Genomic DNA, 19344 nt, shown 5'->3' on the forward strand with positions numbered 1-19344 from the left:
TTGCACAAAAACGGTCAAGTTTATTTGCCTGATATGCTTTCTCTATCATCTGCTCACCTTGACTTTGTAAAACAAATAGGTGTATTTTAAAACAGCGCTCGACATATTTAACTAAAATAAGAATTTAACCCCAAGCTCCTATCCCCCGTCCCCTTGGCTACGGGCCTCACTGGAGTAGACATAAAGATTGTTATAGGATGTATTGATGAATAGGTATTCCAAATCAAAATAATCGACACTCCGACTTCCTGTCGAATGTTTATAATTATATACGATTGTAGATCTATTTATAGCGAAAGCTTCAAGGATTTATCATTTTACGGAACCGGACTATCCGTTAACGCACTTTGATCAAAGGGCTAGTCGTAAGATTCATAACATAGCCTATATCCGCAAAATATACTGCTGCCCTAATTAAATTATTTTTACGTAAGCCGACACAGTTACAGTAAGTAACTCTATAAATATTTTAATAAGGAACTAGATCATCCGTGTCGGAACCTATATAGGTCTCACTTTAACTCGCACCTTCATTACAAACTTTGTAGTGCAATTAATAGTCTGAAACTGTTGTAGAGGATTGTTTAAGGAAAAACCGAAAACATTTGAGACGGGGAGAAAATAAAAAAGTTATAAGTGACAATTCTAAAACGTGAAAAGTGATATCTAGCTAGAAAGTTAATTTTAATTGACAATTCTTAAACGTGAAAGGTGAAATCTAGCTAGAAAGTTAATTTTAATTGACAATTCTTAAACGTGAAAAGTGAAATCTAGCTAGAAAGTTAATTTTAGTTGACAATTCTTAAACGTGAAAAGTGAAATCTAGCTAGAAAGTTAATTTTAATTGACAATTCTTAAACGTGAAAAGTGAAATCTAGCTAGAAAGTTAATTTTAGTTGACAATTCTTAAACGTGAAAAGTGAAATCTAGCTAGAAATTTAATTTTAGTTGACAATTCTAAAACGTGAAAAGTGATATCTAGCAAGAAAGTTAATTTTAATTGAATATAAGAAAACATATTATAACATTATATAGGTATAGAACAGTGATTGCAAGTTTTATTGAAATTGTTAATTGTAAATAAAGCTGAATCAAAATGAACACCGATCAATTTAAGGACAAAGAAAATTTGATGAAATATGTGAGGGATAATATTATAGGAAATGATCATGTTTTTAAAAGTCCATTTGGTTTACGAAAAGGTATATACTTTTAGTTACTTTATATATTATCTTCGAACCATTTTTTTTATATTTGACTAAGATAAAATAGGGATAACATTTTTCAAAAGTTTCCCTGTTACCTTACATTGTTTCAGAGGGATGGGTGCATTTTATGGATAGGTTAATTGTTTTGTGCCTTTAGACTGAAATTGCATTCCAATTATCTTAAATCTACAATTATACTACCCAAAATATTTTTTGTGAAGTTAGTTTATCATGTCTTCACAGATGGGCTTTGAACTTGGTTTAGACAAGAGAAAAACAAAAAGAATTTAAAATACTTTTTTCATTTATAATTTCTTTTTTTAATGGTTAGTTGATTAGAGTAAGTTATGAAGTTATTTATATTTTTTTCAGTGCTATATTTAGATTACATAGCATCCGGGCGGTAAGTTTTCTTCTTTGCTTATTATAATATGTCAGACACTTATGACTACTATCATTAACTACAGATAGATTAGCTTGCGACCACTATCATACAATTAACTAACTACAGATAGACTAGCTTGTGACCACTATCATACAATTAACTAACTACAGATAGACTAGCTTGTGACCACTATCATACAATTAACTAACTACAGATAGACTAACTTGTGACCACTATCATACAATAAACTAACTACAGATAGATTAGCTTGTGACCACTATCATACAATAAACTAACTACAGATAGACTAACTTGTGACCACTATCATACAATTAACTAACTACAGACAGATTAGCTTGTGACCACTATCATACAATAAACTAACTACAGATAGATTAGCTTGTGACCACTATCATACAATTAACTAACTACAGATAGACTAGCTTGTGACCACTATCATACAATAAACTAACTACAGATATATTAGCTTGTGACCACTATCATACAATAAACTAACTACAGATAGATTAGCTTGTGACCACTATCATACAATAAACTAACTACAGATAGATTAGCTTGTGACCACTATCATACAATAAACTAACTACAGATAGACTAGCTTGTGACCACTATCATACAATTAACTAACTACAGATAGACTAACTTGTGACCACTATTATACAATAAACTAACTACAGATAGATTAGCTTGTGACCATTATCATACAATAAACTAACTACAGATAGACTAACTTGTGACCACTATCATACAATTAACTAACTACAGATAGACTAACTTGTGACCACTATCATACAATAAACTAACTACAGATAGATAAGCTTATGACCACTATCATACAATTAACTAACTACAGATAGACTAGCATGTGACCACTATTATACAGTAAACTAACTACAGATAGATAAGCTTATGACCACTATCATACAATTAACTAACTACAGATAGACTAACTTGTGACCACTATCATACAATAAACTAACTACAGATAGATTAGCTTATGACCACTATCATGCAATTAACTAACTACAGATAGACTAGCATGTGACCACTATCATACAATAAACTAACTACAGATAGATTAGCTGGTGACCACTATCATACAATTAACTAACTACAGATAGACTAGCAGGTGACCACTATCATACAATTAACTAACTACAGACAGATTAGCTTGTGACCACTATCATACAATTAACTAACTACAGATAGACTAACTTGTGACCACTATCATACAATTAACTAACTACAGATAGACTAGCATGTGACCACTATTATACAGTAAACTAACTACAGATAGATAAGCTTATGACCACTATCATACAATTAACTAACTACAGATAGACTAGCATGTGACCACTATTATACAGTAAACTAACTACAGATAGATAAGCTTATGACCACTATCATACAATTAACTAACTACAGATAGACTAACTTGTGACCACTATCATACAATAAACTAACTACAGATAGATTAGCTTATGACCACTATCATGCAATTAACTAACTACAGATAGACTAGCATGTGACCACTATCATACAATAAACTAACTACAGATAGATTAGCTGGTGACCACTATCATACAATTAACTAACTACAGATAGACTAGCAGGTGACCACTATCATACAATTAACTAACTACAGACAGATTAGCTTGTGACCACTATCATACAATTAACTAACTACAGATAGACTAACTTGTGACCACTATCATACAATTAACTAACTACAGATAGACTAGCATGTGACCACTATTATACAGTAAACTAACTACAGATAGATAAGCTTATGACCACTATCATACAATTAACTAACTACAGATAGACTAGCATGTGACCACTATTATACAGTAAACTAACTACAGATAGATAAGCTTATGACCACTATCATACAATTAACTAACTACAGATAGACTAACTTGTGACCACTATCATACAATAAACTAACTACAGATAGATTAGCTTATGACCACTATCATGCAATTAACTAACTACAGATAGACTAGCATGTGACCACTATCATACAATAAACTAACTACAGATAGATTAGCTGGTGACCACTATCATACAATTAACTAACTACAGATAGACTAGCAGGTGACCACTATCATACAATAAACTAACTACAGATAGATTAGCTTGTGACCACTATCATACAATTAACTAACTACAGATAGACTAACTTGTGACCACTATCATACAATAAAATAACTACAGATAGATAAGCTTATGACCACTATCATACAATTAACTAACTACAGATAGACTAACTTGCGACCACTATCATACAATTAACTAACTATATGACTAACTTGTGACCACTATCATGCAATTAACTAACTACAGATAGACTAACTTGTGACCACTATCATACAATTAACTAACTACAGATAGACTAGCATGTGACCACTATCATTCAATAAACTAACTACAGATAGATTAGCTTGTGACCACTATCATACAATTTACTAACTACAGATAGACTAGCATGTGACCACTATCATTCAATAAACTAACTACAGATAGATTAGCTTACTGCTATAAAGATAAACTACAGATCGTAGTAGCAACTATTATTAGATTACCTAGTTTGTGACTAGGACACTTCATTGCACTCATTACTATAATAATAATGACATTTTTTTCTATCAGTAAATGAGGTCTCCAGCAAAAGTACAAATTTCACAAAAACTAACTAAAAAAACTAAAACCAAATATAGAATAATACAGTGATATTCAACGCGTTATGTACAATGATTATTTATAATAAATATTCAAGCTCGCAGATAACTGATTTATTTTCATTTATACAAGTTTGCTTTGATATAGTCCTACCACGCTTAAACACATTTAACATCGACTCTCTCCTACTCGAATATACTTCGACATTAGGGTATAGTATTTCATTTTTTATTACTTATATACAATTTACATTGAATGTCATATAGAAATAAAACATCTTTAACATTAACACTAAACTCATTTACGAAAGAAATGACCATTCAAGAAGCATGCTTGATTTGTCAGTGTGAACAATAATCATGGATATTTGTTACGTTGCAAAGTTTCAACTTCTTTCCTCTCATCTAAATTCAACAACTACTTTTCATTCCAACGTCTTGCAAAAACTATTTATGCAATTTATTTGAGCCTGCATAACCGACCAACTTATATTGTCGGCATATAACACTAAAACAATATTGTCGATTTCATTATTGACAACAATACATTGACACTGGTGGTTATTTAAAGATTCAATTATTTCATTAAGATATACTGTAAATAACAAAGGAGTAAGAATACATCCTTGTCTCGTTCCTATCGTACATGTTAAATAATCAGTAATTTGTAACCTATTTCTCTGTATACAAGATTGGAACTTGCCATATAATTCTATTTTCAAGAATTTAGATACATTTCCATAGATACAAGTTTTGCAACTTTTTAGAAATAAAAAAATGTTGCAAAATGTAATGTTGTATGTCATTAAAAGCCGTACTGAAATCGACAAAAAGGGAACCCTCGATTTAGTAAGATACTTTTGAATCAAAAATGGTAATGTGCAAACTTTAGCAGGCATTTAGGTTATAACATTTTTTTAATTAGTTGTGAAGTTTGCCAATGACTGATAACAAGGAGATACTGCAGTAGTTCTTGTGTCGAGCTCCATCTTTGAGGGAAATGGTCACTTGACAATAGTATATTGATAAGGACCAATAGGTAAGGTGAAATAATGTTTAATGCACGTCTAATCATTTCATTTAGGATGACACCGGGTAACAGACTGTCTCCTGTGGTGTTATTTCTGAGTCATCAGGAACATGTGGATAGATAAGCCACTCTCTAAGAATATAATATAAGCTAACTTGTTTCCAGGTGTGACTAGGTTTATAAATTTCAAAACATACGTTCCAGGTTGTTATTAATTGTGCAATATAGAATAAGTTAAAAGAAGCAGGGTGGTCTGTAATATAAATGCAAATCGATAAAAATATTAAAACATAAAATTTAAATTCACGCATGAAAATATTTGTATTTAATAGTATGACAATAAGAATTAATAGTTCCTGTGGCTATCCTTTGTCAATTCAATCTACATTACAATAAAACAAATTCAATAATAAATGTTTAAAATATTCTATTATTCAACTTTACTACCGCATGCTGGATGTGTCTCATTTTCACAATGTCAAGCTATTACGAAATGCGCCTAATACCTTGACTGTAATAGCCATATTTCTTTTATGACGAAAATTTACGAATGATTTGATTGTATTGTAAGTCAATCATAGCCTCAACAGAAAGACTGTAAACAATTTGATTGCGCGTGTAATCGCGGTCTAGAGTACAATCCAATCAAATCGCTGCATTTAAAAACTTCCATCGTAAAAGATAAGGTAATGAACGCAAGATTACTATATCCATTCAAACAAATTACCCCTTCCCTGTCCAAAATACATTGAAATTTGTATAAAATCTCATCCAGTTTTGAAAGGGCTTTGAGTGACATGGTGTATTGTTCCAGTTATGAAAAATTAGAGAAAGTATTTCTTGAGTTATTGCCTTGTTTAATAGACCAATAGTATTTCGGCTTACACTTTTGTGCAACTGCCAATTTTAATTTCAGTGGTTTAAAATTCATAGAAGATTATATTCAAAAGCAAGTATTACCAGAATATGCCAACACACATACAACCACCAGCGTGACATCATTACAAACATCTTTATTCAGACAACAAGCAAGGTAAGTGTATTTTTAATTATCTGTGTACTTTGAGCGTGACGTAATATATGTCCACATTTGAGAGTTTTGTAATACTGAATGTAATAGAGACTTTGTAAATTCCATTTAGATAACCCAGATTCACGAATAGTTCTTCTGAAAGATCTCTGAAAGTTTGACATAATATTAGCTGTTTATCAAAAATATATTTACTTCCACCGTACCGATATGTTCCTCTATATACTGCTGCAGAGAAATCAAACGTAGCTTCTCCAATTTTAAAAGCTTTACAGGTCAATCAAGATATAAGGTTTTTTTTTTATATTGCAGAGACATTATAAGAAGTTGTTGTAATGCCAATGAAAGTGATTGTGTTATATTTGTTGGAAGTGGTTGTACCGGTGCTATTGATAAGATACTTCATTCTTTAGATTTATCAAAACCACCAGTAAGTATTGTACCTTTATTTTAAGAAAAGATAACACAACAAAATTTTATTTAATTAAAATTTTATTAAAATTTATTGGTTAGATATGGTACGGTTATTTCCAACAAATGATTTACCACAAAATTATGTCCATATCCATAATGTGACGACCGCCACAAGTTATTATGGTCGCTTACGTTTGAATTTTTAATCCATATTTACAAACCAATGTTAAGTTATTGCACTTGACCTGGAAACCCGAGATCCAAGTCACAGGCATCTGTTTCTATCAATAGTCGACTCTCTGACTCTGTGATTCAAGTGCTTTAACTTGAGACTTGACCTAGTAGCTCGAGATCCAAGTCTTACAATAGTACAACTGCCTTTTCCAAAATGTTTTGGTAAGCGCTCTCGCCACATCGTTTATTTCTATGGTTGTTGGAATCCAGTTTAATTTGTGAACCATATAACTTTTAAGATATAACTATACTTCAAACTTCAAGATGATTCTGAAATTATAAACAAAAAAACACCAACAGAAAACATAACTACAATTAGCTAAAATTCCAATTTTAGGGTGGGTTGAAAGTTCTTGATGAAAGAGGAAGCTGCTTAATACAGCCCCTCTAGTGGCCTTATTAGTTAGGGGAATAACTCTAGAGCCTTTAAGTTATCTTGGATAATACGGGCTATTTATTTTGTAACCATAAATTTGATTCATGTCTTGTAATAGACATAGGAGATAAATGTATATATATATATATTGTATAGTCAATAGGTATTATGATCATATTATACAATCTACATCTACATTTTCCATCACAACCCTCTGTCTTCGTTTGGAAACAAACAACTTCATCCAAGGTTCATCAGCGTCTATTTACATCATGTCTGCTTTTCTCACTGCGTTCTTCCTATAATAGATTTCTTGTAGATCAGTTATAATATCATAGTTGCTATGATAAACCGAGTGAAAATCGGTCAAGTGTCAAGTCAGGATATTAAGATGAATAATTTAAAATCAAGATATATAGCTTTAAATTATTGATTAAACTACATACACTCCCTTACTGGACGATAGGTTTTCGTTGAAGCAAGATAATAGTGTGGGGGAGAAGAGTTGCATGTTAAATGTCAATGATTCCCGATAAAATTGCCTGGAGGCTATTAAAGTTATTTATTAAGCCTCCTTTGAACTGTTATTGTTACATACAGGCATTTATTTTGGCTTAATAAAGCGATCGTTGAGGTGGCAATAATAAGCTATAGATATTCTGTTAAATATTTAAATAGCATAGCGTATATTTTTATGACATTAACTTCAAATTGGTTTACATGAAGCGCATCACGTAAATTAACCTATAGTCGTTTCAAATTAATATCATAATCAAATCTTGAAATACTCATTAACAAATATTATCTATGGTCATATCATACCAGCTTTTTTAAATAATCTGTTTCAGATCGTGTTCATGTGCCCTTATGCACACCATTCGTTATTTCTACCCTGGGGTGAAGCTGGAGCTAAGGTACGTTTATTGATACACCAAAAGAGCTTGAAAGTATTGCAGTGGTCGATCGGCCTACATAATGATACAAGGCATTTTAGGTTTAGAAATGATTGCATTATACAAATAGATAGACCCACTTCTAGAGAATTTAATCGAATTGACTTCGAAATCATGCATGGTATCACAAATATATTTACACCAATGGCTCCATGCAAAAGTCAAGTATTATTAAGCTCTGAACACTGAATAGCTCCCCAGATTAAAATTATTTGCCAAAAGACACTACGTCAATCTAATATAGTTAGAGATTATGCACAATGTTCAGAGAGTTTTGTTTGTATAATATAGATAAGGGATTATGTCCGATATTTTCTTAGACATGCTATACTAGTGACACCTAATATAAAATCGGAATGTAGCTTCCCGTTTTTCCACAAAACTACAGGACTTGTGTAATGTATATTGATATTTCTGTCTTTTTGTCAAGGTTATAAGAGTACCACATGATAAAAATGGACTTGTGGATAAAACATTCCTGGAAAGTAATTTAAAGGTATTATTCCATTGATTCTGTTGTAAAATATGATATAGTAAAACACGTTGTCGACTTATGATACGGATTTGGTATGGTCTCGAGGAAATACGACGTACTTGGGCGTGGTTTGGACACAATGACAAATTGTATGCATGGAAAAGAAGATTCTTCCTTTGACGATTTGCAGCTAGGAATGATGTTATCTTTTGTGCATAAAAATATGACTTACCAATATTATTTACATTATCAACATATAAAATTAATTTGTTTATTATATAAAATAACCACAAACATCTTCTTTTACAGAAACATGCTGGATCAGATCGTCAATTGATTGGATGCTTCACAGCAGCATCGAATGTTACTGGTATAATCTCAGATATTGATAACATAACGTTTTTATTACATAAATATGGTGCTCTGGCTTTCTGGGATTATGCTACTGCTGCGCCTTATGTTCAGATTGATTGCAATCCCCATGTTGATGAGTAAGTTTTGTTTTGATGCACTTTCATGTTTTCGGTAGTGTCTAAAATAGCAAATAATGAATAGTGGGTATTGGGTCGTACTTGTTAACCTTAATATACAATAGACAATCTTACTGTATTTTTTCTTCCTTATCACGTAAGCTATTTGGAGTATTTGCCAAAATAACCATTATGATTGTTACAAAATTTGTAGCTTATCCCATACCACAGGAATTTCACAAAGGAAGTAAAGAGGCGGCGTTATAGAGTCACTTTTATGATGTTACCCTCTAATTTTCTATATTTGTCGATTTTAATTTACAGAGGTGGATCTTGTCATATTGTTTATTCCTTCCCATTGTAGATATTCAGATAAATATTTGTATAAAGATGCAGTATTTATATCACCGCACAAATTTCTGGGCGGAGTATCGACACCTGGTGTTCTTATAGCAAAACGTAACCTTTTCAAAAGTCAGAAACCAGTAATATGTGGCGGAGGAACTGTTGTCTATGTAAGTTATCCAGGATACTTTTCAAATATCTTAAAGATTTATCAGTAGTCCTTCAACTAATTTGCCAAGTAATACATTTGTCACAATTCTGAAACTTCGATTCCTTTGTTCTACTATAGAGAATGACAATATTGGTCTGACGAATTCTGGACGAATATATTGTCGTCATTTCATCAATTATACTTATAGCTGTATATTTTTTTTTTAGATATACAAGAGGGTTCAAGATGTGCTTCTGAAAATTTAGATTACTTCTTCATTATTTTACACATACGCACACTATAGATCACATTCTCACCATAATGTCGTTATTTTAGGTAACTCAAAGTAGTCGTGTTTACCATACAGATCCAGAAGTAAGAGAAGAGGGTGGTACACCAGCTATAGTCGAGTCTATTAGAGCTGGGCTCACTTTTCAACTAAAAGAAGCTATTACACCAAAATATATCTTATCCCGAGAAAATTATTTATTTAGGTAAAAAAAATGTTTGAAATAATTAACCCTAACAATTTTAGTAACCATCAGAACTGTTTCAATTCGAACGAAATTTTTATCTATTAATATATGACATTTTTATCCTGTCCAAACCTTCAATCGTTGTTTCATTACAGAAAAGCTATGCCAGTGTTTAAAACTAATAAAAATTTGGTTATACTGGGAAATACAGACTCAGATAGATTACCAGTGTTTTCATTTCTAATTTACCACCCACAAACCGGCCGATTTCTTCACCATAATTTTATTAGTACTATATTAAATGATGTGTTTGGTATCCAGAATAGAGGAGGTTGTGCCTGTGCCGGACCGTATGCTATAGTAAGTTACCAAAAATCTATGTTAATGTGATTTTTTTTATTTAAATAATTATTCGATTAATCGAATATTTCTCTCGTATTGATTATATCTTCATAAGTTCACCTCTAATAATATCAAAAAATAAATTGATTGCGTCATTTCTAGATTAAAAATACTGTTTGGATGGTCAATGTTGTTACAAATTGACGGTTGACGTCATTTGGATGTTGAATGTTGGAAAATCTGACGTAGCGTATATATGCCTTCTATATTAGGTTGACAATTTGTAACCTCCCCTGGAGATATAATGATCAGTATGTATTGACATTGTGCCAAGTTGTCAGGTCTTGTCCTTCTTTTGTAACACAAATTTAAACCATGTGTTAATAAGGATTCCTGGTCTTTTTAGGACTTATTTGATATGAATGAAGAGACAGCGCAAGATATAGCCAACATGTTTGCTGTGGGCCAACCGAAAAATAACAAAATGACTATTAGCCAGGCGTCTTCACAAGAGATCTTAAAGTAAGTTTCCCAAGTCTGTAATTCAAAATCCATGGTAGTTGTTTTTTTTAAAGTTAGCCCTGCACAAACGGTTAATTTCTTTAACAGAAATCTATTATTTCTACTAAACTACTAATTAGTAAATCTGTTTATCTCCCTTTCAGACCAGGTTTTACCAGATTAAATCTACCTTATTTCCTCCTAGAAGACGAAGTACAGTTTATTATTAAAGCAGTGACGATGGTAGCAGATGATGGTTGGAAATTATTACCTCAGGTAACAGAATATCTATTTTAATTTTTTTTTTTTAAATTTCAGCATTTTCATTTGTAGATAATTACTAAATATGTGGGAAATGCTAACAATTTTTCCCCTGTCAGTGATGAAGGTAAGAGGGTCTGACATGGAAAAAGCGTCTAGTCATTCAGATGGGACAATAAACCGAGGCCTCGTGTGCTACAGGCTGTGCACGTTAAAGATCCCCCGACAGTTGGAAATCGAAAAAGAGCAGACTAACGCCGCTGTCCTGGCAAAATTTCCCTCATTGCACTCTGCATGGCGTTGCCCGTCTTCATGTGGTGCAGAAGAGCAGGACGTAAAACTCCATTCATTTCATTTCATTTCAAATGTCAATGATCCACAAACTGTAACTTATATTTTCAGTATACCTTTAATCCAACAACTGGTGATTGGAAACACGTCGACTTTAAGGTAACTGTATAAAATAGCTTAACAGCACATCTTAATTCACATTTCTGTTGTCTGACATTTTGATATTTTCAACTTCATATTTAACAGTTTCAGACTTATATTTAGCAGCTTCAACTTTAGTTTTATTCAGACAAATGACATTTTCTGATATCTGACGAAAACTATCACTTTCAGTCTACTCTGGTAATTTTGTTCATCTTTCCCCCTTGCAGATTTTCGATATGTTTTTGAGGTATCAATTTCCTTTATAGGCAATAGATGAAAGAAAAAGTTTGTTTGATATAAGTTATACAGGTAACCATATGGATTTTCATCAACCACACATCAATGGATCTGCTCCAAATTTCCAGGTATAAACATAAAAAATATTTTCGTGTATGGTTTATTGCTTAGCTCTTAGTTTTTTCCTGTGAACATTGTTTTATGTTTAGAATATGGTTGTCAGGTTTTTAATTTTATGTTTTTAACAAGGTTTTAATATCTTCTATTTTATAATTGCAGGACGTTTTGACGACAGCAAGAAAACTATTTGATAAAGTAGAAAATGTAAGTATTCTTTGTACTGATAAAGGTTATCAATAATCAAGGCAAAGGCAACTTGCGATACTGCAGTAATAGCTCATTAAAAAGGATAAAAGCTATTCGGATTCTGTTCGACTAGATACAGCTTCATTAAATCTTTAACACTTTTACAAGCGTAAGTGGCCCATTGGCGTGTGGATTTTGCTCCCCCTGGAAGAATTCTGACAACCGACAACCCCATACACCATTGCCCCTCCGAATATATTACTTGCCTCTCCGAACAAGTCTGACTACGGCCCTCATTTCTTATATGAATGTATCATAATAATTTTCGCTCAAACTCTAACAATTTCATTATTATCCCCTTTTCAGGAGAATCGTTCGGTGGTCGATCAACGATTATGGTTTGATGAAACATCGGCGCCTTACAGATGGTTTTTACTACCAAGTGAAGCTCAGAGTTTACTTCGGGGTGATGAAGCAGATGTTGACATCATCTCAGTGGAGGATTTACCGTTTTGTCCCAAAGAATTGAAAGAGAGATTAGGTTATAAAGAAAAGAGTAAAATACCAAGTCGATATACCAGTAAAGCAAAGACACTTGGAATCAGCAGTTGGATGGGTGGAATATTCTGTTGTTTAACAAACAAACATAAAGTGAAGCCCATCGATAATGAACTACCACGAATTAAATCCTAAGCAAGACGTCACGGAAGTTTCAATTAAACTAGCATTTTGCTATCCGCGTTTGATTTATTTATCAGATTAATAATGCAGAATGTGACCTAATACATTTTCTGATGCTTTCGAAATATTTTCGGGATTATATTCTATAAAATTGGTCAAATTGACTGTTTAGAAACCGTTTATAAATTATGTAAAATGGCAATATTAAGGGTTTTCTTAAGACAACAACTTTCTTTGACGCCAAAGTAGTTACATTTGAATCGCAGTTTACTCGTTCAGGAAGGCGAACCTCACTAGGGCACTTTTGTAGCATTCTGTGGTGGTGAGTCAGAATTCAGAAATATTTCAGCCAATGATATACCCCTTCCTTCCTTCGAACTATTGGTCCTTTGAACCTATCGTCCAAAACTTTTTGTAAACCAAACCTCTTTGCAGAATTGATCCCTTCTTTCCGATTAATACGATCAACGGTTTTTAAGTATCTACATCAGCTCGGTTCCGAACATGCTGTATCAATTTCAAAGAAACCTCAGATCATGGTATTAGTGATATAAGCATTAGAAAATAAACGAAATAAATATCTAGTATTTTAATCAGATTTCCAAATATACCTATACTATTATATTTTATAAAAAAGAAATAACACTGTGTAATGTGATTATGTTGTTAATTATTATTATTTATGTTTAGTATATTAATATGTTAAACAGGAGTCATAAGTATTACAAAAAGTAAAGAATAATTTACCGTAAATGATTCTTTTTTCCACAATGGAATTATTGGAGAATCCCTTTTATGTTTCGACTCTTTTAATTGTCATAATGAACACGACGACCGTTGGGGTCATAGGTGTGCCAAGTTTGTTCGAAAAACAATCTTGTCTGGCGGGGTACTATTTGGAACATTTAAATTTTGACACGAGGCTGTATATAGGTGCATCGACATATACATAGGCGAATGCATATTTCTAAACATCAATGAGGCGCAAACAACATCTAATATGGGTACACCTGAATCATCTGAGTATTGTCATCTTGGTCGCCACTTTCATTTAGACTACATATACTGCTAGAAGAATCGAACGTATAACCAACACACATATATAAATTTAAACACAAACTGGCACATTCAATCGAACTTCTACTTTGATATGTGATTAATAAAACTGATGGTGAAAAGGTTGGTAGTTTGACAAAGAAGGCAAAATCTCCTGAAATAAAGTCAATTAGTTACTATTAGTTTCTTACGAAGCCCCTTAAGCGCAATTTTCATCACTTTTTATTATTATTTCGTTTAAACGAAATAGTTATTTCGTTAAAGCGAATTAATTATTTCGTTTAAACGAATTAATTTTTTCGTCTATTTCGTTTAAACGAAATAATTAACCCATCTTTTTATTTCGTTTAAACGAAATAAACACAGGGTTTAAATAATTATTTCGTTTAAACGAAATAATAAATAAATATGTTTACAATTGCGCCTTAGGGGCTCCGTAGTTTCTGAATTTGGGCCACTATCATATTTGAACAGTAACGGATATTGGTTTTATATGGTTACAATTTATTTTACTGTCATAACATGTAACTACAATGATTATTGTTGTCTCCTCCTTTGTTTAAAATTGAAGTTCTGTATTGAATTATGTACGACCCTCTCATATTGATGATTTTCGTCACCCCTCCCCCTCGTTTTCCAATTGCTATTTTTAATCATCATGTAACAATATATGCCCCATCTTGATATTGAAATTTTTAAAAATGATTTTAGTTTTGAACTACGAATTTCAGTCGAAAGTAAACTCTAAACATGGTGCCTCGTCTGCGATTTTTTTTAAAATTTTACCACATACCTATACATATAGGATTAATAGTTGTATTGCAAGGATGCCATAAACCATCAGTACCACATTTTATCCTGCCATCGCCGCCATCAATTTGTTCTGTACCATCCTGACATGTGTAGGTGATGTCATCAAAAACTGACACTTGAGTAGCACTTGGGTTGGTGTATAGCACTTTTGGTGGATCCGAACATGTTATCACTGCAATAAACAACTGTTCAATATTAAACTGACTTACTAAATATTGATCACTCTTAAATCTTTAGAAATTTTCATAAATTTTCCGTACATCATAATATGAAAGTCATGGAAAGATAAAAATTACTGGACATTAAACGCGTCATCGACCCAGAACATTCAAGCGCATATGGTTTACTCAAAGTTACATATGTTACATTCAATATTTTGTCAACCAAATGAAATGACGCCGCTTCCCCGAAATCTAAATTTAATGATGTAAAATGTGATAAGGTGTATTGGGATTAGAGAAGGTGGTATTAAAGACGTCAAGGTTTTACTGCAGTGATACAAATGAATTCAACATTGCCGACGCGTGAATAATCAATTAATCATAGAATGACGATATGGGATCCTCCTGAAAAGTTTATTGTTCTTGCGCAGTGGCACATGGAAAGAAGAGAAAACCTCACAATCACTTACATTCACATACAGGATATTCACCAGAGTCACCGTGTTGTATATAATTACCTTCCCAGCAAATCGACAATCCTATGGAACCCCCAATTTGTTTATATCCATCTGCACACCAATATTGTTCTATATCACCATACCTAAACGCTCCACCATGCTGCAAACCCGGAATGCCAACTGTATGGGAGCAGGATTGGACTTAAAGATAGAATTTTCAAAACTAACTTTAAATCATAAAGATTAAATCGTAATTACATTATTTCGTATTTCAAATTAAATATACTATTATACATGCAACTTAATGTTATATATACAAGATAAACTTAATGTTATATATACAAGATAAACTTAATGTTATATATACAATATAAACTTAATGTTATATATACAAGATAAACTTAATGTTATATATACAAGATAAACTTAATGTTATATATACAAGATAAACTTAATGTTATATATACAAGATAAACTTAATGTTATATATACAAGATAAACTTAATGTTATATATACAAGATAAACTTACTGTTATTGATACAAGATAAACTTACTGTTATTGATACAAGATAAACTTTTTGTTATTGATACAAGATAAACTTACTGTTATTGATACAAGATAAACTTACTGTTATTGATACAAGATAAACTTACTGTTATTGATACAAGATAAACTTACTGTTATATATACAATATAAACTTTTTGTTATTGATACAAGATAAACTTACTGTTATTGATACAAGATAAACTTACTGTTATTGATACAAGATAAACTTACTGTTATTGATACAAGATAAACTTACAGTTATTGATACAAGATAAACCTACTGTTATCGATACAAGATACACTTAATGTTGTTGATAGAAGATAAACTTACTGTTATTGATACAAGATAAACTTACTGTTATTGATAAAAGATAAACTTACTGTTATTGATACAAGATAAACCTACTGTTATCGATACAAGATACACTTAATGTTGTTGATAGAAGATAAACTTACTGTTATTGATACAAGATAAACTTACTGTTATTGATACAATATAAACTTAATGTTGTTGATGCAAGATAAACTTACAGTTATCGATACAAGATAAACTTACTGTTATTGATACAATATAAACTTTATGTTGTTGATGCAAGATAAACTTATCGTTATTGATGCAAGATAAACTTAAGGCACCTACTATCATAGAAATATGCTGTTCTAAAACAATCTGTTTTCCAGGCAGCCAAGGGACAACCTGGTTTAGGGGTAGTATACCCTCCACATTGGTCCAAATAATGTATACAATCACACCTTGAATCTAATAGTGGTCCATCTGCGGCTGAAATATCAAATTTGTTTTTTATTTGTAAGTCGCAAAGATATGTATGCTTTATTGAACACTATAGCACGATTCTTCCAGATAAAAACATTGCGCTCTTTATTAACGTCCCCATTCATGAATATAGTACAGTCAAGTAACCTAATTTCGTGGATTTCCGGAAAGGAATAATAATTTACATGAGCGACCTTGCGCGACCTCCGCATTAGTATGTTTTGATAAACATGGGTTTTCTGTACAATATCAGCTAGTAGAATGAATTGAGTAGTTTCAAGCAAGGTAAAATGTATTAATGTATACTTTGACATAAACAAAATGGCGGATTTCACTTATTACCAAACGTCACCATTTTTTATCGGCCGAATTTCCTTATAATCCCAAGCGGTAATCGGAATTCCAAGTGTCGTCTGCTAGAATATATTCCAACGAATGAAGTCATGTGATCAACTAGCGGATTCTGTGTCAGCAGAAAATTTCTATGGAACACAAAGTGGACCATATTCTTATGTTGTTTCAGTGACTTTTAGTAATAAATCACGCTACGTATCTTATTTTGTCAGTCACTATTTTTTTTACATCGTGGTTCTTTGAAGGAATTGTCACTAGTTATGATGAATTGATATTAAAGATAAATACTAAGAGAAGTTAATTATACCACCCGGTATCCATACAACGTGTTTTTCTAGACTTATTTATAGTTCAAACATTGTACACGAAAATAGGTGACGCATTCTGCCGCCGTTGCCGAGTTGGTTGCTCATGAAATATGGGTCAAAGTGAAGGATTCATAAAGAAAATCGAAATAAACCAATTTTAATTATTTTGTAGAATATCTGAGGAGACATCTAAGACATAAAAGAAAATTTTCGTTTTTTTAACTTTGACGAAATTCGGTGTTGAATCCTTATATCCACGAAAATAGGTTACACCACTGTATTATTATGCAAGATTTTTGAAATATATATATATTCTTGATACCATGACTAGGGGATATATCGCTACAAAATACCTGGACATAAATTAGAACTTATACAAGTTTCATGACATAAACACGATGTTCCATTTACTGCTTTATCAAAGATACATTCATGATTATTTTTCAATGTGAGACATTGGGCTGTTGGTAGGTCATCAGTACATGTACTAAAATCTGCTATACAAAATTTGTCTGAAAAATAAGACAAATAAATAAAGAAATAAACAACAAAATTAAAGTGAAGTCCTCCTCAAAACAATCTTGCAATCCTGTTTATACAGACTTAAAGTAAATATTGAATGACTATTTTGATAGCATCTTCACAATGTCAAGTTATTACGAATTGCGCCTAATATCTTGACTGCAATAGTCATCTTTCTTGTATCACATAAGTTTGTAATGCAGCGATTTGATTATCCACTGAAAGCTCTGTCAGCTAGTAAAGATAAAAGAAACTAAACAATACGTATTAGAGCGATTTCAAACAAAGTTCGCTTTCTCGATTTTGTATGTTTTTATAAAGTAACATTTTTATAACAAAGACTCACAGAAAGCAATGCCAATGTAGACAATTTGTAGTTTATTGTTAGAAAAAAACAAGAAGTATTACAAGAACATTATCGACCCTTACAAATTAACAAGTTAAATATAGAAGGCGGAATGTCTTTTTGATCAATGTTCTTCATTGCTATTATCTTATCTCTTAATTTGCACGCTAAATTCAACATTTGTCATTTAAATTTGACATTTGTTTACAAAAATCATAATTTGTACTGAAAATGAACATTCTTTGATAAAAATTCAGTTTTTCAATTATTGAATTCATATAATTCTTGCCAAAGATATCCTCAAATACAAATCAAATAAAAAAAAAAACAAAAAAACATACGAAATTTATTTCGAAAGAATGTTAATCAATGAGTTTTTGCTGTTGTTACATGCATGAGATATTTTGCATTTTGTATTTAAAATCGCTACCTATGTCGGTCACATTATTGGTTATCGAATGAGATTTTGTTTAAAGAATAAAAATTGTATAATTATATATGTTTACGAAATGGGATGGGGAACAAACAAATCCGTCTCCTTTTCTATTTTGAATCTATCCGTAAATAAACTCTCGTGATATAAACCCCTGTGATATAAACCCCTCTAGCATTAGGAAAGCCCACTCAGCTTTAACCGAATTCGAAAAAATTTAACAAATGCACTAGCTTTTGCGGATTTTATTCATAATGTTATTAATAATATCACATATCACAAAATAATTATTTTGTTTAAACGAAATAATAAATAAATATGTTTACAATTGCGCCTTAGGGGCTCCGTAATATTGACATGATTATCAGATAAAAATGATCATAAAAATATGGTCATTTGACATTATTACAAGATAAATTGGTCACAGTAATAACACAGAAGTGTGATCGCACATAATGTAAATTGGTCACGTTAATTAGACCACAAGACTAATTAAATCGTAAATTGATTGGTGAAAAGTACGGAAGCGCAATAGTGCAACACATATTTTTTTTTTC

General features: G+C 31.7%; 2 protein-coding genes across 2 annotated transcripts; one reads left to right on the top strand and one right to left on the bottom strand.

Annotated features, from left to right (window-relative positions):
* Window positions 1–1132: 1132 nt before the first annotated feature.
* Window positions 1133–11389, top strand: LOTGIDRAFT_104877 (hypothetical protein; the record flags this gene model as incomplete). The annotated part of the gene is made up of 11 exons (XM_009057218.1): window positions 1133–1202; window positions 1581–1611; window positions 6242–6358; window positions 6668–6789; window positions 8205–8293; window positions 8763–8828; window positions 9117–9298; window positions 9642–9792; window positions 10110–10267; window positions 10405–10609; window positions 11201–11389. The coding sequence occupies 11 exons, from the start codon at window positions 1133–1135 to the stop codon at window positions 11387–11389; spliced, it is 1380 nt and encodes a 459-aa protein (XP_009055466.1).
* Window positions 11390–14007: 2618 nt separating this feature from the next.
* LOTGIDRAFT_153318 (hypothetical protein) lies at window positions 14008–18180 on the bottom strand (the record flags this gene model as incomplete). Its single annotated transcript, XM_009057219.1, has 7 exons — window positions 14008–14222; window positions 14862–15053; window positions 15513–15701; window positions 16156–16179; window positions 16690–16830; window positions 17840–17998; window positions 18147–18180. 7 exons carry the CDS (start codon window positions 18178–18180, stop codon window positions 14008–14010), a joined length of 954 nt encoding a protein of 317 aa, XP_009055467.1.
* Window positions 18181–19344: the final 1164 nt, after the last annotated feature.

This window comes from Lottia gigantea, assembly GCF_000327385.1.
Source record: "Lottia gigantea unplaced genomic scaffold LOTGIsca_3, whole genome shotgun sequence".
Taxonomy (NCBI): domain Eukaryota; kingdom Metazoa; phylum Mollusca; class Gastropoda; family Lottiidae; genus Lottia; species Lottia gigantea.